Source organism: Oryctolagus cuniculus, chromosome 4, assembly GCF_964237555.1.
Source record: "Oryctolagus cuniculus chromosome 4, mOryCun1.1, whole genome shotgun sequence".
Lineage (NCBI taxonomy): Eukaryota > Metazoa > Chordata > Mammalia > Lagomorpha > Leporidae > Oryctolagus > Oryctolagus cuniculus.
The window spans coordinates 7,928,503-7,951,023 of record NC_091435.1 but is presented as its reverse complement, the minus strand read 5'-3'; the positions used below and the strand labels follow the sequence as shown (position 1 = coordinate 7,951,023).

General features: G+C 52.4%; 1 protein-coding gene across 3 annotated transcripts in view; it reads right to left on the bottom strand.

The window, feature by feature from the left end:
* Positions 1-22,521, bottom strand: part of HLCS (holocarboxylase synthetase) — a 222,430-nt gene that overhangs the window by 199,576 nt on the left and 333 nt on the right. Inside the window, exons 1-2 of one of the 3 annotated variants that reach the window (XM_051833634.2) lie at positions 6,782-7,030; positions 1,657-1,794 (exon numbers count right to left, since the gene is read on the bottom strand). In XM_051833634.2, the coding sequence (XP_051689594.2) occupies positions 1,657-1,794; positions 6,782-6,976 (333 nt within the window). In that variant the 5' untranslated portion in view covers positions 6,977-7,030. Of the gene's footprint in view, positions 1-1,656; positions 1,795-6,207; positions 6,502-6,781; positions 7,031-22,521 lie in introns of those variants that run through there. The other 2 variants (XM_051833636.2, XM_051833635.2) reach the window with 2 other exon arrangements.

Below are 22,521 nucleotides of genomic sequence, written 5' to 3'. Positions count from 1 at the left end.
AGCCAACTGGGGAGTGAACCAGCAGATGGAAGACCTCTCTCTCTCTCTCTCTCTCTCTCTCTCTCTCTCTACCTTGCCTTCTCTCTCTGTGTAACCCTAACTTCCAAATAAATAAATAAATTTAAAAAAAAAATAATTCAGTAAAATGAGTCAGGTATACTCTTTCCACCATAGAAAAGTAATTACCAAGGAGCCACCACTCAGTGGGAAATTCTTCATTAAATCCGCCTTAGAAGGTGAGCAAGATGGTAACTGCAGCAGACACGCTAAATATTTTTATCAGGAAGAAACATCTACCCTTTCCTCCTCCCTTGAATGAACAGAACCCACAGATTCTGCTGAACCCACGGCTGCCCAGCCAGGGAGCAGCCAAGTGGTTAAGGAGCAGAAGCGGCGTGGGAAATTCCTGGGTCACAATTTTAAAAAAAGGAGGCTGCCTTCTGGCCTCGCCTGCTCCGAGGACTGCGGTGAGGACGGCAATGGCAGTGGGGGAGGGGGGGAGTGGGGGAGCCACCCTCGCCCATGACACGGAACCACCACTAGGATGGCAGAGGGGAGAGCGCAGGGCAACGGAGAAGAGGAGACTGGGCCCCTGGGTGGCCCTGTAGAGCACAGCCAGCTCCCTGCGAGAAACCAGCCCCCCCACTCGGCAGAGCCGCGGCAGCTCCCAGCTCCGAGTGGCCGTGTCAGGGCCGCTCAGCAGTGAGAGGCAGAACCAGCAGGCTCGTGAGTCCTGCGGACTCTGCACCTCGCGAAAAAGCTATGCAGGGATTTCGCAGCTTCTGCACCAAAATGAACTTACCTTTCCTTTCTGTTCTTTCTTCAATATTTAATTTATTTATTTGAAAGGCAGAGCAGCAGAAAAAGAGGAAGAGACATAAACAAAGTGAGTTCGCTCCCCCCAGTGGCTGCAGCAGCCAGGGTGGGCCAGGTTGAAGCCAGGAGCCTAGAACTCCATCAGGGTCTCCCACATGGGTGGCAGGGCCCCAAACTTGGGCCATCCTGCCAGGCACATCAGCAGGGAGCTGAATCAGAAGCAGAGCAGCTGGGACTCAAACTGGCCCTGCAACAGGGGATGCCGGTGTCACAAGCAGCCGCTTAATCTGCGGTGCCAAAGCCATAGCCCCTAAATTTACCTGTTAATTTAATTGTTCCGTAATTTTTTTAAGTACCCCGGTGGTGTTTTATGTCACCCAAAAGGCTCAGGGAACCACCAAGGTCAGGATGAGCACTTGTAAAGAAATAAACATATGGGGGCTGGCAGTGTTGCGTCCAAAGCTAAGCCTCCGCCTGTGGTGCCAGCATCCCATATGGGCACCTTTTAGTGTCCTGGCTGCTCATCTTCCAACCCAGCTCTCTCCAATGCCTGGGAAAGCAGTAGAAGAAGGCCCAAGTCCTTGGGTCCCTGCACCTGTGTGGGAGACCCGGAAGAAGCTCCTGGCTGCTGGCTGCAGATCAGCCCAGTTCCAGCTGTTGCGGTCATTTGGGGAGTGAACGAGCGGATGGAAGACCGTCTCTCTCTGTCTCTCTCTCTCTCTCTGTCTGTAACTCTAACTCAAATAAATAAATCTTTAAAAAATAAATAAATAAATAAACAAAGCCACAGGGGTTTTCTTAAAGACACACACTCCTTTCCCGGGGAAAGGCGTTACTTACAGTTTCAGCAGAGGAAGGCGGCCTCTGTAAGCTCTCACCTCGGACCCAAATGCTCTCGGTCACAAACGCTATGTGTTCTGCCTCCAGTATAAAAGGAGAAACCAGAAACAGGGCCCATTTGTTCAAGTCATCAATGAACTGGGTAAAGAAAGAAACAAAAGAGGACACAGGCACTTAGCTCAGCATCTCCAGAACCCTCCCCAAGCGACCCCAGGAAAGACCCAAGCAAGGTTATCTGAAGCTCTCCCACAGCCCGCATCCACCCAGTGCTTCTGGGTTAACTGCGACCGTGTACACAGCTACAGAAGCCTCAGTGACTCAGGACAGTCTCAACAGCTCTGGATCCCACACAGGCTACCAGCACTCATCTAAAAAGCTTGCAACCAGAAGGGTGGCAGGACTCACTGGGGTCTTGGAATATCTGCATAAATATGATGAGATACCTTGGGAAGGCAACTCAAGGGTAAACGTAAAATCATTTATGTTTCATAGACACCTTACATATCTGCAATTTGAAGGTAATTCTATAAAATATTTTTAGTGTCTCCATGGTTTTATTTTTGCTTTTTGTTTTTTTTTTATTTGACAGGTAGAGTTATAGACAGTGAGAGAGAGAGACAGAAAGAAAGGTCTTCCTTCCATTGGTTCACTCCCCAAATAGCCACTATGACTGGCGCTAGGCCGATCCGAAGCCAGGAACCAGGTGCCTCCTCCTGGTCTCCCATGTGGGTGCAGGGGCCCAAGCACTTGGGCCATCCTCCACTGCCCTCCCAGGCCACAGCAGAGAGCTGGACTGGAAGAGGAGCAACCAGGATTGATTAGAACCGGTGCCCATATGGGACGCTGGCGCCACAGGCGGAGGATTAATTACGTGAGCCACGGCACTGGCCCCATCTTTTTGCTTTTTAAAATTTGTATTTATTCGAACTCAAATAAGGTCACCAATTACTTGAGCCAGCACCTGCTGCCTCCCAGGGTGTGTATTAGCAGAAAGCTGGACTCAGGAGCACAGCCAAGACGCAAATGCAGGCACTCTGAAGTGGGACAAAGACATCTTAACCACTAGGCCAAATGCCTACCCCAAGAGTGATGTTAACTTAGGTTTTTTCAAAGCAGATTAGAACCAAGGTGGTTTAGCAGATTAAATACAACTGGCAGGCCGGCATCGTGGCTCACTAGGCTAATCCTCCGCCTAGCGGCGCCAGCACACCGGGTTCTAGTCCCGGTCGGGGCGCCGGATTCTGTCCCGGTTGCCCCTCTTCCAGGCCAGCTCTCTGCTGTGGCCCAGGAGTGCAGTGGAGGCTGGCCCAAGTGCTTGGGCCCTGCACCCCATGGGAGACCAGGAGAAGCACCTGGCTCCTGCCTTTGGATCGGTGCGGCGTGCCAGCTGCGGCAGCCATTGGAGGGTGAACCAACGGCAAAATGAAGACCTTTCTCTCTGTCTCTCTCTCTCACTGTCCACTCTGCCTGTAAAAAAAAAAAAAAAATACAACTGGCAATCCCTCCATGAGGGCTCCCTAGCCCTGGATCCACCAACCTCAGATGGAAAACACCCAGAAAAGTACCACATCTGTTCTGAACAAATAAACTTGGTTTTTGTCATTATTCCCTAAATTATACAGTACGCTGTTTAACAGCATTTAAATTTAAATAATCTAGAGATTATTTAAAGTATGTGGGAGGTGTGCATAGATGACACACACACTGAGTATGTATTTTACATAAAGGACTTGAGCATTTGAGAATCTTTGTGTCCATGAAGCCTCCTGAACCAGTCTCTGCAGACTGCAAAGGCCAACTCCATCCATTTCTCTGTTCTCCTTCCTGAAATCTTGCTGAAAAGACAGCTACCCACCAAAGAATAGAAAGGTATTTGGGTCAGGCCCCACTGTGTCATCAGCCCAAATCTGCCCTTGCCTATTGAACCGGCACATCTCAAGGCTTAGTAAGTCCCTGTGGAACTAATTAACAGCATGGAAGTTTTACCAACACCGTAGTTAAAAACAAAGAAAAATACTGTCCATTTTACTGAAACACAGAATGCATATACTAAACAAGCAAAATGTTTAAAATTTCCAGTTTGTATACAGTTTGATTATACTTGGGGCTGGCACTGTGGCACAGCAGGTAAAGCAGCCACCTGCAGTGCCAGCAACTCATAAGGACACCCGTTTGAGTCCCGCCTGCTCCACTTCTGACCCAGCTCTCTGCTATGGCCTGAGAAAGCAGTGGAAGATGGCTCAAGTGCTTGAGCCCCAGCATCCTTGTGGATGACCCAGAAGAAGCTCCTGGCTCCCAGCTTCAGATCACCCAGCTCTGACCATTGCGGCCATTTGGAGTGAACCAGCGGATGAAGACCTTTCTCCCTTTCTCTCTCTCTCTCTCTCTCTCCTCTGCCTCTCTGTAATTCTGCCTTTCAAATAAATAAATCTTTAAAAAACTAACTGAAATATTATATTTAACAATTCATGATGGGACATTCAATCATAAAAACCAAGACATTTGGTATTCATGTGTATGATTTTAATTGTATAGAATATGACTGTGTCTCTGCCTCATTTTCCAATTAACAAAATTAACACAAAAAGTGGGAGAACTGGACTGAATTCCCAGCTCCCTGCTTCAGCCCAGCCTAGCCCAAGACATTATGGGCATTTAGAGAGTGAACCAGCAGACAGAAGCTCTCTCACTACCTCTCAAATAAAAACAATTAATATTAAGCATGAATTTGGTTCTGTATTCAGCCCTTGTAGACAATAAGGTATCCACAGAACCAAATCATCAGCCCAACAATATTTTAAATCTTAAAAAACATCAGTTAATCACAAATAAATTGTCAAACTTTCCAACTGTAGGCCTTAAACATCTGAACTAGGTTCTGGCACAGTGGGTTAAACCACTGCCTGCAACGTTGGCATCCCACATGAGCACCAGTTCAAGTCCCAGCTGCCCCATTTCTGATCCAGCTCCCTGCTAAGGCGCCTGGGAAAGCAGAAGATGGTCCAAGTGTTTGGGCCCCCGCACCCTGTGAGAGACCCAAATGGAGTTCTAGGCTCCTGGCTCCTCAGCCTGGCCCAGCCCTGCTGTTGCAGCTATTCGAAAAGTGAAGCCGGTGATGGAAGATCTCTGCCTCTCCCTCTCTGTAACTCTGCCTTTCAAATAATACAAAATAAATCTTAAAAAAAAAAAAAAGCCTAAACCCAACAGCCATTAAACACGCCTTCATTCACTGAAATTGTGTGCAACTATCTCAGGTCAAGCCGCAAGGCTACACAGAACAAGTCCCTAGAAAGATTCAAACTAGAAATAGGAACTATGATCTGAAGTCAATAAGGACGGAGCTGGGCAGTCCCATCTAGTCTGCAGAACTGGGGAACTCCCCCTGCACAGCCGGATCTGAGCAAAGCTTCAGCCTGAGGCAGAGGGAGAGAGCAGGGGGTTACAGAATCCCATGGGGCTGGGAAGGGACGCAAGGGCCAAAAATTAGCCTAGTTAACAGAAAAATCAATAAAATTACAAAAATGTTCAAAAGTGAAACTGGAGGTGTCAAGATGCCCACATCCAGGGGCCGGCACTGTGCGGCAGGTAAACTGCCAGCACGCAATGTCAGCATCCCATATGGGCTCCAGTTTCTGTCCCAGCTGCTCCACTTCCCACCCGGCTCCCTGCTAATGTGCCTGGGAGAGCAGTGGAAGATGGCCCGAACGCGTGGGCCCCTGCACACATGTGGGAGGCCCAGAGGAGCTTCTGGCTCCTGGCTTGGGCCTGGCCCAGTCTTGGCTGTTGAGGTCATTTGGGAAGTGAACCAGCAGACTGAAGGTCTGTTTCTTGCTCTCCCTTTGTAACTTTACATCTTTACATTAAAAAAAAAAAAAAAAAAAAAAAAAAAAAAAAAAGATGCCCAGGTACCACATCCAAATACCTGGGTTCAATACTCAGTTCCAGGGGTCAGCACCATGGCGTAGTGGGACACTAGCATCCCATATGGGCATGGGTTCAATTCCCTGCTGATGGCCTAGGGAAAGCAGTGGAAGATGGCCCAAGTGCTTGGGCCCCTGCACCGGCCCGGGAGACTGGGAAGGAGCTCCTGGCTCCAGACTCCAGCTTCCTGCCAATGCAGACCCTGGGTGGCAGTGGTGATGGCTCAAGTAATTAGGCTCCTGCCACCCAAGTGGGACACCTGGGTTGAGTTCTCAGCTCCAGCCCCACCAAGTACCAGCCACTGTGGGCATTTCAGGAGTGAACGGATTTTTTCTTTTTTTTCTCTCCTCCCAACCCCTTCAAATTCTTTAAAACTGTCCAGGACAATACAGATGATCTTCTATGTTCACCACTTCTACTTTGATCTAAACCATGAAAAATAATTTCAATCAATCCATTTTGGAAAGACCACAACAGGAAAACCCACCCCTGGTTCTTCCTCAAGTTAAATCGCCTTTCACCATCAGCTTCCTAGAAGCTGGGGGTGGGGGCGCCAGCTCTGTCTACGCAGTCCTAGGTCTGCAGGGAACCCAGAACGCAGTGGCACAGCCCGTTAGGGGCAGCTTCTACCTGCCGGGAAGAAGGCTGCACCCCGCACCTAAGACTTCATTCCCACATGCGCATGGAAATCTGCCTCCAACGCTGCACACGCGCGAGCAATCGCCAGGGACGCCCCGGGAAACGTGCACAAAACCGCGCCGCGAATGCGAGCCCCGGGCGGGCGCAGAGACAGCTGACCGGGAAGAACCATTGTTGCCGCCCAGCGCGAGGCCAGCCCCGGCCGGGCGACCGAGGGTCAGCGAACCGCGGAGGCCGGCCCGGCCCGCCACGCCGCCGGCAGGCGGGAGGGGGTCGCCGGGTGTGCAGGCCGGGTGGCCTCGGGGACCCCCGAACGCCGGTGCACCCTGCGGGAGACGCGGCCATCGGGCTGGCGCACAGCCCCCGGCGCGGCGCCCCTCAGCCCGGGCCCCGGCGCCCGCGGTCGTCCCGGTGGGGGCGGAGCGCGGGGCCCCGGCGCCCGCGGTCGTCCCGGTGAGGGCGGAGCGCGGGGCCCCGGCGCCGCTTCCGGCTCGCGGCGGCCCCACGCCGCGCGCCCGCCCCCCACGCCCGCCCGCCCGCTCGCGGGTGCGCGCGCGCCGCCCACCTGGCCCTCGCCGACGCAGAAGACGCGGCCGCCGCGGCTGAGGCACACGCGGGCGCCGCTCGGCTGCGCGGCCGCGCCGCAGAAGGTGAAGGAGCAGCGCGAGGCGCGCAGCCGCCGCACCGTGGTGCGCACGAGCGCGGCCGGCCGGCGCCCCCACCGCGCCCACAGGTACAGGTAGCACAGCGTGATGAGCATGGCCGGCGCCGCGGGCGGGGCGCGGCCGGGACGCTCGGCCCACACCGCCGCCGCCTGCCCGCCCCGGGCGCCGGCTCCGCCCCGCCCGCCGGCCGGAAGAGACGCGCCGCCCGCCGGGGCACGGGTGTCTGCGGGCGCGCGGGACGGGGGCGTGCAGGGCCGGGGGAGGCGGCGCCCGCCGGGGCACGGGTGTCTGCGGGCGCGCGGGACGGGGCGTGCAGGGCCGGGGAGGCGGCGCCGGGGCACGGGTGTCTGCGGGCGCGCGGGACGGGGGAGGCGGCGCCGGGGCACGGGTGTCTGCGGGCGCGCGGGACGGGGCGTGCAGGGCCGGGGGAGGCGGCGCGGAGGCCGAGGCACGGGTGTCTGCGGGCGCGCGGGACGGGGCGTGCAGGGCCGGGGGAGGGCGCTGTGGGGGTGCAGTGGATGGAGGGAGAGGGGCTGCGGTGGGAGCAGTGTGGAGGCCCGGTGAGCACCGTGGGGATGGAGGCGGGGGCTGCGCGCACTCGAGTCAAGGCCGCAGCCCACGTCGGCCAGCCTGGGGCTCCCTGAGCGCGAACACTGGCTCTGCCCAAGTTCAGCTCTGGAAAACCAGGCGAGGCCTTAACTTGCTAGGCCTTGGTGCCAAAGGATTATGAAGTCCGTAAGTGCGCCCAGTGCAATGATGGCTTAAAGTCAGAGCAGGGAGCCCGAGGGGAAGGCAGCTCGGCACCACCAAGGCTGCGTTTGGTGTTCCTGCTGCAGGACCGGCAGCGACGGGGGGACATCAACTCACAGTGTTCTTGTCCCCAAGGGAGGCGGAATGACCCCCCAGCACTGGCGAGCCTCTCCCGTGGAAACTTGCTTCACTCCAAGGCCGTCTGGCGCCCTCGACAACCTGACAGCGAACGATTTCATTTGGTTGCTTCCGGCCCTGGGTGCGAGTGGGTAGCACACAAGCAAGAACACCGCTTGCACAAGTCTTACCTAATTCAAGCACAGATTTTTAAAGGGCCCTACCAGCTAGCTGTCCGCTTTAAAATAGCAGTAGGGAGGTGGGGGCTGCGGCGCAGCAGGTTAAACCGTTGCCTGCAGAACCGGCATCCTGAATGGGCGCCAGTTCGAGACCCGGCTGCTCCACTTACCCATCCAGCTCCCTGCTAATGCACCTGAGAAAGCAGCAGAGAATGGTCCAAGTGCTTGGGCCCCTGCACCCACGTGGGAGACCTGGATGGAGTCCCTGGCTGCTGGCTTCAGTCCGGCCCAGCCCAGCCCTGGCCGTTGCAGCCATTTGGAGGGTGAACCAGCGGATGGAAGATCTGTCTGTCTCTCTTCCTCTTTCTAACTCTGCCTTTCAAATAAAATCGATAAATCCTTAAAAATAAATAAAGTAGCAGTAGGAACAGGCAGCTTGGCCCAATGGCTGGGACACCCACATCCCATGTCGAGTGAGTTTGGTTCCTGTCCGGGGTTCCTGACTCCAGCCTGCTGCCGATGCAGTGGCTGGGAAGCGGCAGTGACGGCTCCGTTGGTTGGGTTCCTGGCTCCTGGCTCGGGCCCTCGCCCACCCCAGTCGTCTCAGGCATTTCGGGAGGGAACAGCTCTATTTCTGTCTCTCAGTAAATAAGCTTTAAAAGTAAAATAGCGATACAGAATACTCTCCGAACCTCGGACTTGTGACCAGATGACACCGCAAGCGCTCAGCATTGCACGTAGCCCTGATGGATTGAAAGAGCGAGGGAGAGTCCAAAAAGAAATACCTGAGCCGGAAAACACAGGGAGCAGAAGCAAGACAGGGAGTGGGCGCACAGCTGAAGGCCCAGCCTGTACATTGCAGCGGCACGGTGGCGGCTGAGAGGTGGGTTCCCGCAGGGTGACAAGACCCAACACTGTGCCTGGAGGAAGAACCTGGCCCCTCCGTGAGAACACAGGGCTCCAAGTCAGGACCTGGAAAAGGACAAGGCCTCAACAAAGCAAGCTACTCTCCGTGCTCTAGGGACAAACACCACCCTGAGTCGTCTTCGAGTTTGCTGAATTGTGGTCCTTAAGGACCACCGTCCCGACCCCTGCTAGCGTAGGGAAGTCAGCTTCTACTTGAAGGTCACCGGCGTCTCTAGTTTCAACACGTTCCTGAAGGTTCCCACAGACACCTAACTCCAGCTGGCCCTAGTTTACCCTCATACTTCCAGATGTCATGGTCTCGGAATATACCATGGAGAAATTTGGGGGCAATCCCCTTGTACTGATTCTGGGTTCTAAAGAATGGGGACCACTTCGCCAGCACCGCGGCTCACTAGGCTAATCCTCCACCTTGTGGCGCCAGCACACCGGGTTCTAGTCCCGGTCGGGGCGCCAGATTCTGTCCCGGTTGCCCCTCTTCCAGGCCAGCTCTCTGCTGTGGCCAGGGAGTGCAGTGGAGGATGGCCCAAGTGCTTGGGCCCTGCACCCCATGGGAGACCAGGAGAAGCACCTGGCTCCTGGCTTCAGATCAGTGCGCCGGCCGCGGTGGCCATTGGAGGGTGAACCAACAGCAAAGAAAGACCTTTCTCTCTGTCTCTCTCATTGTCCACTCTGCCTATCAAAAAAGAAAAAAGAAAAGAAAAAAGAATGGGGACCGCTGTGGTTCAATGTGAAGTGAGGAGAGGGTAAGTTTTCCTTCCTGGTGGCAGTCAGGGGCACGAGAGAAGTTAAATGATCACAGAACTAGCTCTGCTTGTGGCCCTTACCTAAAACAGTGAGAAGGGATCAAGGAATACACAAAAAGCAATCATCAAAAGATCCCACAGGTTCCAGGGGACTTTAGAAAGCTCATGGAGGAGCAGGAATAGTGGCACAGTGGGTTAAGCCGCCACTTGGGATGCCCACGGCCCATACTGGAGTGCCTGGTTCAAGTCCAGGCTAAGCCACCCTTGCAGTCCAGCTTCCTGGGGAGGCAGTAGTTGGTGGCCCAAGTACTTGGGTTCCTGCCTCCCACACCAGGAACTCGGAGTCTGGCTCTGAGTTGTTGGCATATATTTGAGAAATGAACCAGTGGAGGAAGAATATCTCTCCCTGCCACCCTACTCCATATCCACCCCCCACCCTGGCCCCCGTCACTCTGCCTTTCAAATAAAATAAATGAATTTAAAAAAAAGTGAGGGCTGGCGCTGTGGTGCAACAGGTTAAAGCCCTGGCCTGAAGTGCCGGCATCCCATATGGGCACCGGTTCTAGTCCCAGCTGCTCCTCTTCCGATCCAGCTCTCTCTTGCTATGGCCTGGGATAGCAGTAGACGATGGCCCAAGTCCTTGGGCCCCTGCACCCATGTGGGAGACCCGGAAGAAGCTCCTGGCTTTGGATCGGTGCAGCTCTGGCCGTTGCAGCCATCTGGGCAGTGCACCAGCAGATGGAAGACCTTTCTCTCTGTCTCTACCTCTCTCTGTAACTCTGTCTTTCAAATAAATAAGTCTTTTTTAAAAAAAGTGACATTTTGAGATTTGATTATTACTCTGCCGGTGCCTGCAGGAGGGAATGCCCTGAGAGTGGCCTGGGGACAAGGCAGTGTCCACTGCCCCAAAGGAAAGCATCCACCCCTATTCAACAGACGGCAGCTCCGCCCCCCGGGAACGTTAATCCAGCAACCTTCTGAACACGGGGAAAGATTCAGAAGTCTCTGTAGTCAAGTGACCAGAGTAGAGGCTGTTTAGCTTGTGAATGAAGAATCCCAGTGCAGTAGAAAGCTGAAGTGTACACAGGGGTTGCGGTACAGCACAGCGGTTAGCTCTCTACTTGGACGCCCACATCAGAGTGCCTGGTTGGGGTCCTGGCTTCCTGCTAATGCACACCCTGGGAGGCAGCAGGGGATGTCCCAAGGACTTGAGTCCCAGGAACACACGTGGCAGAACTGGATGGAGTTCCTGGCTCTTGGTTCATCCTCGCCAGACCTGGCTGTTGTGGGCAGTTAGGGAGTAAACCAGTCTCTGCATTTCAGATACAATGAATAAGTGTGTGTGTATATATATATACACACATCTATCTTTTAAAATCAGTAACTGATAAGCAGTTTATTTTTAAGTACCTAGTCTGTGTTTTACAGATAAAGGAACCCATTGTCCCCCACAGTAATGTTGCCCTGCAAAAATATATTAAGTTCATGAACTTGAAATAATACTCAGAGGTCCCAGGGTCTCAAGAATGACAAGAATGTGCCCTTCAAAAAAATTTAAATATTTCAAAATTTTACTATTTTTAAATAATATGCATTAAAATCGTGAAGCTTTTGTTGGCATATGTTGTAAAGAGCTTTTCTTTGAATATTTGGTTGTCTATTTCATGTGTTTATTAGCCAGAAAATGGAAATGTGAATATCTGCGTGTAAAAGTTAATTGAATTAGGGGCCAGTGCTATGACACAGCGAGTTAAGCCACTGTCTTCAGTGGCAGCATCCCATATGGATGCAAGTTCAAGTCCTGGCTGCTCCACTTCAGATCCAGCTCCCTGCTAATCCACTTGGGAAAGCAGTGGAAGATGGCCTAAGTGCTTGGGCCCCTGCACCCACACGTGGGAGACCCAGATGAAGCTCCTGGCTCCTGGCTTTGAATAGCCCCAGCTTCGGCCATTGCAGTCATTTGGGGAGTGAACCACGGATGAAATTTACCCCTCTCTCTAACTCCCTTTCAAATAAAATTTTTTAAAAAGTTAATTGAGGGCCGGCGCTGCGGATTAGGCCCCACTTGAAGAAGAGTTGTCATTTTCAGTCCTACTGATAAGCAGGTGCCCAGGCCCTGGAAAGGCAAGGACCAGACCATTTACTCCTACTCCTGGTGAAAGATTACTTTGAGAATACCAATTTTGAAAAACATTTATTCCAGCTGGCCCCGCGGCTCAGTAGGCTAATCCTCCGCCTTGCGGCGCCGGCACACCAGGTTCTAGTCCCGGTTGGGGTGCCGGATTCTGTCCCGGTTGCCCCTCTTCCAGGCCAGCTCTCTGCTGTGGCCCGGGAGTGCAGTGGAGGATGGCCCAAGTGCTTTATTTTATTTATTTATTTATTTATTTATTTATTTATTCCAAGTAGGAAAACTTTATATTAAATGCCCCCTAAAATTTCCATGAAGGATTCCTTACATAATGCAGCTGAGAAATGTACTATTTAACTGTGCTATATTTTATTTTTATATACCTTGGATGTTTTTCTTTTTTTTTTTTTTTTTTTTTTTTTTTTTTTTTTTTTTTTTTTTTGACAGGCAGAGTGGACAGTGAGAGAGAGAGACAGAGAGAAAGGTCTTCCTTTTGCCGTTGGTTCACCCTCCAATGGCCGCCGCTGCAGCCGGCGCACCGCGCTGATCCTGGCAGGAGCCAGGAGCCAGGTGCTTTTTCCTGGTCTCCCATGGGGTGCAGGGCCCAAGCACCTGGGCCATCCTCCACTGCACTCCCTGGCCATAGCAGAGAGCTGGCCTGGAAGAGAGGCGACCGGGACAGAATCCGGCGCCCCAACCGGGACTAGAACCCGGTGTGCCGGCGCCGCAAGGTGGAGAATTAGCCTATTGAGCCACGGCGCCGGCCACCTTGGATGTTTTTCTAATTTACTAAAGATTTATTTTGTTTATTTGAAGAGAAACAGAAAAAAAAAATCTTCCGTCCACAGGTACAGTCGAACTGGATTGGAGGCAGAGCAGCTGGGACTCAAACAGCTGCTCCAGTATGGAATGCTGATGTCACAGGTGATGGCTTAATCCACTGCACCACAGTATCAGCCCTTATTTTCTAATATTTACTGCACTTAAAGTTTTATTTATCAAAAAGACGCAGTTCTACATCAGAGTTGTCTGTGGGGCAGGCACTGATTGGCACAAGTAAAGCACCAGTGTCACACACTGAATGCCTGAGTTCAGTGCCTGGCTCCAGCTCCCTGCTGCTCATGCAGACCCTGGGATACAGCAGTGGTGGCTGAAATACCTGGGTTCCTGCCACCCACGTGGGACCAGGGTTGTGTTCCCAGCTCCAGCTTTGGCCCAGGCGTTTAGGGAGTGAACCAGCAGGTGGGAGCTGTATGTACATGGTCCCTCTCTCTCTACCACTCAATTTTCTTTAATTTTTTTTTTTTTTTTTTTTTTTGACAGGCAGAGTTAGAGACAGAAAGGTCTTCCTTCCGATGGTTCACCCCCCAAATGGCCACCACGGCCAGCACACCGCGATGATCCGAAGCCAGGAGCCAGGTGCTTCCTCCTGGTCTCCTTTGCAGGTACAGGGGCCCAAGCACTTGGGCCATCCTCCACTGCTTTCCCAGGCCACAGCAGAGAGCTGGACTGGAAGAGGGACAACCAGGACAGAACTGGTGCCCCAACCGGGACTAGAACCCGGGGTGCCAGCCCCACAGGCAGAAGATTAGCCTAGTGAGCCGTGGCACCGGCCTCTCCCTTTCAGGTAAATAAATATTTAAAAATATTTTTTAATATTTGTATATTTAAATATATATGTTTGTCAACTCTATAAAATGTATAGAGTCTATCAAATTAAATAATGGGCCGAATCTGTACTTGGCTAGAGGTCACATATATATGGGGCCAGTGCCGTGGCATGGTAGTAGGTTAAGCCTCCGCTTGTGGCGCCAGGTTGAAGTCCTAGGTGCTCCTCTTCCAGTCCAACTCCCTGATGATGGCCCAGGTGCTTGGCCCCTGCACCCATGTGGGAGACCGGGAGGAAACTCCTGACACCTGGCTCCTGGCTTCCGATTGGCCCAGCTCCAGCCATTATGGCCATTTGAGGAGTGAACCAGCGATGGAAGCCCTTTCTATATCTCTCCCTGTCTCTGTCTGTAACTCTGCCTCTCAAATGGTAAATCTTAAAAAAAAAAAAAAAAGACATCATATATATATATGTATACATGAATCTTATAGTTGTGCTTCAAGTAGAAGTGATCAAGAAAGTGATTAAATGAAACTTACATAGAATATAATAGAACTGACTGATTTCAGAATGAGCCATTTTCATGATTTCAGTACTGTGGGGGTGGGCAGAGGAAGGACAAGCTAGACTGGTTGCCAAATTCTCCCACCTTCTAAGAACTTAAAAGGTGAAGGTGCAGCTTTCTCCAGGGTCATCGGACACCAGCTGCTTCCACCCCAACAAGATCACAGCCATATACCGGAGGTCAGTGCCACGGTGGCCCAGGCCCCCAAAAACAGCCTCCTGGGGTCTGCCGCCAAATAAGGTTGGTGAGGACATCACCAAGACAACCGGTGGCTGGAAGGGTGTGAAGATCACAGTGAAAGTGGCCGTCAGTACAGACCCAGACGGAGCTGTGCCTTCTGGCTCTGCCCTGACCATCACAGCCCTCAGGGAACCACCCAGAGACAGAAACAGAAAAGCAGCTCTGGCCATCCCAGCCAACTGGGGCGTGAACAAGCAGATGGAAGACCTCTCTCTCTCTGCCTCTCCTCTCTCTGTGTATCTCTGACTTTCAAATAAAGAAATAGATCTTTAAAAAAAAGTATCTAATTAGAATTCCATTATCCAGCAGGAAGACAAAATGTAACATAATAAAATGTAAAAAAAAAAAAATCTTGATCTCTGCCTAGTAGCTCTAATGCTTATGTTAATATGTTAATAAGCAAAAAAAATATTTTATTAATCAAAATAGAAAAGGGGGATGGGGCCGGCATTGTGTGCTGTTTCCAATCCAGCTCCCTGCTAATGTGCCTGGGAGAAGCTGGGAAAGCAACAGAAGATGGCCCAAGTCCTTGGACTCCTGCGCCTACACAGGTGACCCAGATGGAGTCCCAGGCTCCTAGCTTCGGCTTGGCTAAGCCCCAGCCATTGTGGCTATTTGGGGAGTGAACCAGCAAATGAAAGATCTCTCTCTCTTCTCTCTAGCTCTCCCTTTCACATAAATGAAAATCTTTTTAAATGTGTTTTAAGATAAGCTAGTTAAAAACATTCAAAATAGAAAAGGAGATAAAGTATCAAAAGAATGTAAATTAGAGGCAAGCGTTTGGCCTAGCAGTTAAGATGCTGTGTCCCATATTGGAGTACCTGGGTCCCACATTGGGGTACCTGGGTCCCCACACCGGGGTACCTGGGTCCCAACACTGGAGTACCTGGGTCTAATATTAGAGTACCTAAGTTCCCACACTGGAGTACCTGGGTCCCACATTGGGGTACCTGGGTCCCCACACTGGAATATCTGGGTCCTACATTGGAGTACCTGGATCCCCACATTGGAGTACCTGGTCCCACACTGGAGTACTGGGTCCCCACACTGGAGTACCTGGATCCCCACATGTACCTGGGTCCCACACTGGAGTACTGGGTCCCCACATTGGGGTACCTGGGTCCCCACACTGGAGTACCTGGGTCCCACATTGGGGTACTTGGGTTCCATACTGGAGTACCTGGGTTCCCATACTGGAGTACCTGGGTCCCCACACTGGGGTACCTGGGTCCCCACACTGGAGTACCTGGGTCTAATATTAAGTACCTAAGTTCCCACACTGGAGTACCTGAGTCCCCACACTGGAATATCTGGGTCCTACATTGGAGTACCTGGATCCCCACATGTACCTGGGTCCTACACTGGAGTACTGGGTCCCCACACTGGAGTACCTGGGTCCCACATTGGGGTACCTGGGTCCCCACACTGGAGTACCTGGGTCCCCACACTGGAGTACTGGGTCCCACACTGGAGTACCTGGGTCCCACATTGGGGTACCTGGGTCCCCACATTGGAGTACCTGGGTCCCACACTGGAGTACTGGGTCCCACACTGGAGTACCTGGGTCCCCACACTGGGGTACCTGGGTCCCCACACTGGAGTATCTGGGTCCCCACACTGGAGTATCTGGGTCCCCACACTGGGGTACCTGGGTCCCACATTGGAGTACCTGGGTCCCACACTGGAGTACTGGGTCCCACACTGGAGTACTGGGTCCCCACACTGGGGTATCTGGGTCCCCGCTCCCTCCCAGTGCAGACCTTGGGAGGCAGCCTGTGATGGCTTGGTGGTTGGGTCCCTGACACATAGCAGACCAGGACTGGGTTCCTTTTGTAGGCATTTGGGACTTGAACCAGCAGATGGAGCTCTACCTCTGCCTCTGAAATATTTTTAATAAAAAATGTTTTTTAATTAGAAGTAAAATCAATTTTAAAAGGAATGCTTAAAAAAAAGAATTTGGGCCGGCGCCATGGCTCACTAGGCTAATCCTCCGCCTTGCGGCGCCGGCACACCGGGTTCTAGTCCCGGTTGGGGCGCAGGATTCTGTCCCGGTTGCCCCTCTTCCAGGCCAGTTCTCTGCTGTGGCCAGGGAATGCAGTGGAGGATGGCCCAGGTGCTTGGGCCCTGCACCCCATGGGAGACCAGGAAAAGCACCTGGCTCCTGGCTCCTGGCTCCTGCCATCGGATCAGCGCGGTGCGCCGGCCACAGCGTGCCGGCCGCGGCGGCCATTGGAGGGTGAACCAACGGCAAAAGGAAGAGCTTTCTCTCTGTCTCTCTCTCTCACTGTCCACTCTGCCTGTCAAAAAAAAAAAAAAAAGGATTTGGGGGCCAGCGCCGTGGCTCACTTGATTAATCCTCCGCCTGCGGCACTGGCATCCCATATGGGCACTGGGTTCTAGTCCTGGTTGCTCCTCTTCCAGTCCAGCTCTCTGCTGTGGCCCGGGAGGGCAGTGGAAGATGGCCCAAGTGCTTGGGCTCCTGCACCCACGTGGGAGACCGGGAAGAAGCACCTGGCTCCTGGCTTCTGATCGACGCAGTGCTGGTCATAGCAGCCATTTGGGGGGTGAACCAATGGAAGGAAAACCTTTCTCTCTCTCTCTCTCTCTCTCTCTCTGCCTGTCAAATAAAAAACAATATTTTTTAAAAGATTTAGCAGGTTAGACTACCACTTGGCACACTTGCATCCCAACTCTGCACTTCCCATCCAGCTGCTTGCTAATGTGCCTGGAAGGCAGCAGATGGTGGCCCAAGTACCTGGGTTCCTGCCACCCACATGGGAGACCTGGATGGGTTCCTGATTCCTGGTTTCAGCCTGGCCCAGCACTGGCTGTTGTGACCAACTGAGTGAACCAGCAGATGGGAAACTCTCTCTCTATATATATATATATTTCTCTCTCTCTCTCTCTCTCTCTCTCTCTCTCTCTCTCTCTCTCTCTCTTTCCCTCCCCCCTCTACCCATTCCCCCTCCCCATTCTGTTACTCTGCCTTTCAAATAAATTAACAAATCTGTAAAAAATTTTAAGTTAAAACATCTTAGTTATTGGGAACATTAATTTGAACTCACAACTTTAAGAGAAAAACAACTCTCTTTCCTCGCCCTGTTCACTGAGAGGAGCCCCAGAGCCGCAGAGCCTTGTAGTACTCAGATCCTTTGGCATGTGTGCTCTTTCTCCCATTAAAAGGACTACAGATCTCGGAGAAATGGGCGATTCAAGTGTCATGGCAACACCAGATTAACCAGCACAGCCTATGCCGCAAAATAGGAAAGCTCCAAAAACAGCAGCAGTGGAGAGGGTACAAGAAACCACACAGAAGTGTCCCCACTAGCCAGTCAGCAGTCTGAGCATCCGGTTGGAACACAGTTGTCCCTCAGTGTCCCCACCACAACCACCAAGTGATACCAAAATCCACTTGTCCCTTACGTAGCAGGTGTAACATTTGTGCACAACCTACCCACTTCTCCCCGTACTTCCAGTCATCTCCAGATTGCTTGTAAAACCTAGTTTGGGACATATTGACAAGAAGAAAGTTACATGTTCAGTACAGATGTTTTCATCCTGAGGCTGGTTGAGTCCTTGGATTTGGAACCCTTGTATGTGGAGGGCCAACATAAAGTCAAGTTCATGAGGAGCCAGGAGTCAAGATGATCCTTAATAAAAGCTTAAGTATTCTAAGGAGAGTAGGATAAATATGTCACCACTGAGTGGTGTTACTTGGTTCTATTTATAGTATCTATGTATTGTGCCGTTGGAGACTGGTAAATTGTAAATGCCTTGAAGGGGTGTTTCTGGGAGCTAGTGTGGTGCAGCAGTTAAGCCACCACTTGCAACACCGGCATTCTACACCAGAGCACCACTTTGAGTCCCGGTTGCTCCACTAATGCACCTGGGAAGGCAGAGGCAGATGGCCCAAGTGCTTGGGTCCCTGCCTCCCACGCAGGAGGCCAGCATGGAGATGCTGGCTCCTGGCTTCAGCCTGGCCCCATCCTGGCTGTTGCGGCTACTTGGGTAGTGAACCAATGGATGGAAGATCTTTCAGTCAGTCCCTCTCTCTGTCACTCTGCCTTTCATATAAATAAATTAATTAAATAAATCTTTAAAAAATTAAATGAGTATTTATGACCCAAGCAGGCAGATCGGAGGTGCAGAGCACTAGCCTTCCTTCTGCAGTGCCATTCTTGTTTGAAAATCAAATGTGCAGTTTGTTTTCCGCCATAACCCGGAATACCAAACATAACAAATGACTGCAGATGGGAACCCAGATACCACGGCCTGAGAAGACGGCTCCCTCCCAAGTCCCAGCACTTGGGTAGGAGACAGCAGACCAATGTTTTTCCAAGCACTGAGAAAAGAACGGTCCACTTGGAGCTGTCTGCCCGCCAAAACATTTTGGAGTTGAACAGAGAAAAAGGGGACTTTCAGAAATACAGTGGCTTAAGGGTGTTTACATGCGGAGCCTTCCTATAGGGTGCACTTTAGGAGAAAGGAAAGTTAAAAATAAAGTGCAGATGGAGAAGGCCGGCACATGGGAGTCAGGAGTCCAGGAATTGGTTTTACTTTGTTTTTTGAATAGCTCACTGAATTTATTCCTTTTATTCTTTTAAAGGTGATTTAAAGAGTTCATCTAGGGAAGGCAAAACTACAAGGTTTTCCTAAGATAATATAGAATATTGAGGCCGGCGCCGTGGCTCAACAGGCTAATCCTCCACCTTGCGGCGCCGGCACACCGGGTTCTAGTCCCGGTCAGGGCGCCGGATTCTGTCCCGGTTGCCCCTCTTCCAGGCCAGCTCTCTGCTGTGGCCCGGGAGTGCAGTGGAGGATGGCCCAAGTCCTTGGGCCCTGCACCCCATGGGAGACCAGGAGAAGCACCTGGCTCCTGCCTTCAGATCAGTGCGGTGCGCCGGCCGCAGCGTACCGGCCGCGGCGGCCATTGGAGGATGAACCAACGGCAAAGGAAGACCTTTCTCTCTCTCTCTCTCTCTCACTATCCACTCTGCCTGTCAAAAAAATTTTTTTTTTAAAAAAAGAATATTGACCCCAAAATAGGAAAACAGTAGTTAATCAAGACACTAGGAACACTAATTATAAAGAAAAATTTTGATACAATAGGAGCAGGCATTTGGCACAGCAGTTAAGATGCCACGTGGGATGCCTGCGTTCCTTACTGGAGTGCCTGGGTTCAAGTCCCAGCTCTGCTTCCAATTCCAGCTTCCTGTTGTGGGAAGCAGACAGTAACGACCCAATACTTTGGTCCCTGCCTCCCACATAGGAAACCCCGACTGAGCACCAGGCTCCGGGCTTGGGATTGACCCAGTTCTGACTGTTGAAACCTTGGAAAGTGAACCAGCAAATGGGATCTCTCTCTCTCTCTCTCCCCCCCCTCCCCCCCCCCGTCTCTCTCTTTCTCTCTTTCTCTCTCCTTTTCAAGTAAATGTTTACATTTTTTAAAAAAAGATTACTACATTGGGGCCGGTGCCATGGCACAGTAGGTTAATCCTCCGCCTGTGGTGCCGGCATCCCATATGGGCACCGGTTCTAGTCCCGGCTGCTCCTCTTCCAGTCCAGCTCTCTGCTGTGGCCTGGGAAGGCAGTGGAGGATGGCCCAAGTGCTTGGGCCCTGCACCCATGTGGGAGATCGGGAAGAAGCACCTGGCTCCTGGCTTTGGATCGGCGCAGCTCCAGCCGTTGCAGCCATTTAGGGAGTGAACCAACAGAACGAAGACCTTTCTCTCTGTCTTTCCCTCTCACTGTCTGTAACTCTACCTCTCAAATAAGTAAAATCTTTTTTTTTTTTAAGTGATAGATTGCTACATTAAAATTAAGAACCTGTGTTTATTAAAAGACACTTCAGGGTCTGGCGCTGTGGCATAGCAGGTAAAGCCACTGCCTGTAGTGCCAGCATCCCATATGAACACCGGTTTGAGTTCTGGCTGCTCCACTTCCAGTACAGCTCTCTGCTATGGCCTAGGAAAGCAGTAGAAGATGGCCCAAGTCTTTGGGCCCCTGCACCGGCATGGGAGACCTGAAGGAAGCTCCTGGCTCCTGGTTTCAGATCAGCCCAGTTCTGGCCATTGCAGCCTTTTGGGGAGTGAACCAGCAGATGGAAAACCTCTCTCTCTCTCTGCCTCTGCTTCTGTCTCTCTGTAACTCTGCCTTTCAAATAAATACATAAATCTTTAAAAAGAAAAGAAACAGACACTTTAAAACAAGACAAGCTCTGGAATGAGATAAACATCTGTAGCAAATGCCTGGTAAAGATTCGTATCTGGATATAAAGAAATCCAAGCCAATAAGAAAAAGCCAGACAACCAAGGAGGCGGCACAGAGACTACACATGAAAAAGCACTTCAGAGAGTGCCCAGAGGGCAGACGTATGAGAAGGCTCCCATCTCCCACGAAAGCCTTAGAGCTGGCACAAGCCCTTCAGCCTGGCCACAACCCCCTTCCAGCGCAGAACTCTGTCTTCTACCCAAGCTCCAACCATTTTCCGTTCTCAGCCCTCGCACCTTTCCCTAGCACCTGGCCTCCCCGGCCATGGTATTCCGCACACACATGCACACACACGCCAGTCAACAGAAACCACTAGATACTCTGAGGGTGCTTCCTAGCACTGTTCTCAACATGACAGCCATGCAGAGCCACTGGACATGGACCCTGAAGCCGGGCAGGGGCTAGAAAGAGCCTCTGCCGCCACAGGGCTGGGGCACACAAAGGAAGTGGAGCTACCTTGGCCCAGGAACCAGGGTCACCTGGTGGAAGCTGGAACCCACTGCTCTGTCCTAAGGGAGGCCAGCAGAGGGGGGAGGAGGAAAGACGCCCAGCCCTTCTGTTCTGGGTTCTAATGTCCCCTTGGCAGAGCCTCACTGAAGGCCGAAAATGGCACAGGTTCCTCCCTGAGGGTCAGAGGAGAGGGGGCAGCAGCAGGAGGGGTGCGGGACCACAGAACAAGCCCTGCCCTCTGGAACTCTTCCCTGCGGTTGTTCCAGGGTTCAGGGTCCTGTTTGTGTCCCTGTTTGCCTGAGTGGCACCCCCCAGCCATGGATTCATGTGGAAGCCCTGACCCCCAGCTGTGCCTATGCATGTGGTCCTTAAAGAGTGACTAAGGAGGCCAGCGCCGCGGCTCACTAGGCTAATCCGCCTTGCGGCACCGGCACACCGGGTTCTAGTCCCGGTCAGGGCGCCGGATTCTGTCCCGGTTGCCCCTCTTCCAGGCCAGCTCTCTGCTGTGGCCAGGGAGTGCAGTGGAGGATGGCCCAAGTGCTTGGGCCCTGCACCCCATGGGAGACCAGGAAAAGCACCTGGCTCCTGGCTTCGGATCAGCGCGGTGCGCTGGCCAGGGCGGCCATGGGAGGGTGAACCAATGGCAAAAGGAAGACCTTTCTCTGTCTCTCTCACTGTCCACTCTGCCTGTCAAAAAAAAAAAAAAAAAGTGACTAAGGGGGCCGGTGCTGTGACGCAGGGGGTTAATGCCCTGGCCTGAAGCACCGGCATCCTATATGGGCACCAGTTCAAGATCCGGCTGCTCCTCTTCCGATCCAGCTCTCTGCTATGGCCTGGCCTCTCTCTCTCTCTCTCTCTCTCTCTCTCTCTCTCTCTCTCTGCCTCTCCTTCTCTCTGTGTGTAACCCTGACTTTCAAATAAATAAATAAATAAATCTTTAAAAAAAAATTGCAGGTGGCTCTAACAAAAGAGCAGTGGGGGCCGGCACCGCGGCTCACTAGGCTAATCCTCTGCCTTCGGCGCCGGCACCCCGGGTTCTAGTCCTGGTCAGGGCATCAGATTCTGTCCCGGTTGCCCCTCTTCCAGGCCAGTTCTCTGCTGTCGCCCGGGAGTGCAGTGGAGGATGGCCCAAGTCCTTGGGCCCTGCATCCCATGGGAGACCAGGAGAAGCACCTGGCTCCTGCCATCGGATCAGCACGGTGCACTGGCCACAGTGGCCATTGGAGGGTGAACCAACGGCAAAAGGAAGACCTTTCTCTCTGTCTCTCTCTCACTGTCCACTCTGCCTGTTTTAAAAAAAAAAAAAAAAAAAAAAAAAAAAGAGGAGAGAGAGAGAACAGTGGGAAGAAGCGGGTCAGTGCCCGCGGGGCTGGTGTGCCACCCTGCATATAAAACAGTTAGGACTATTTAGAGCGAAGACTGGATTTCTGAAGAAGCCAAGCAATGACAGGCAGGCGACCTGGAGCTCTTGCCTTGTTCAGCCCGCTTTCTGCAAGATTCCAGCCCCAAAAAGGAGGGCATGCAGCCCAGATCCAGCATCGCGAAGAAGAAAAAGGCAAATCCACAAGCCCGGGCCCAACAAACCAGCCATGTCTATAAATAACTCCCCCTGGAGAAATAAACAGCCAGATCAAAGGCAAGAAACCCGAGCCAGGGAACCAG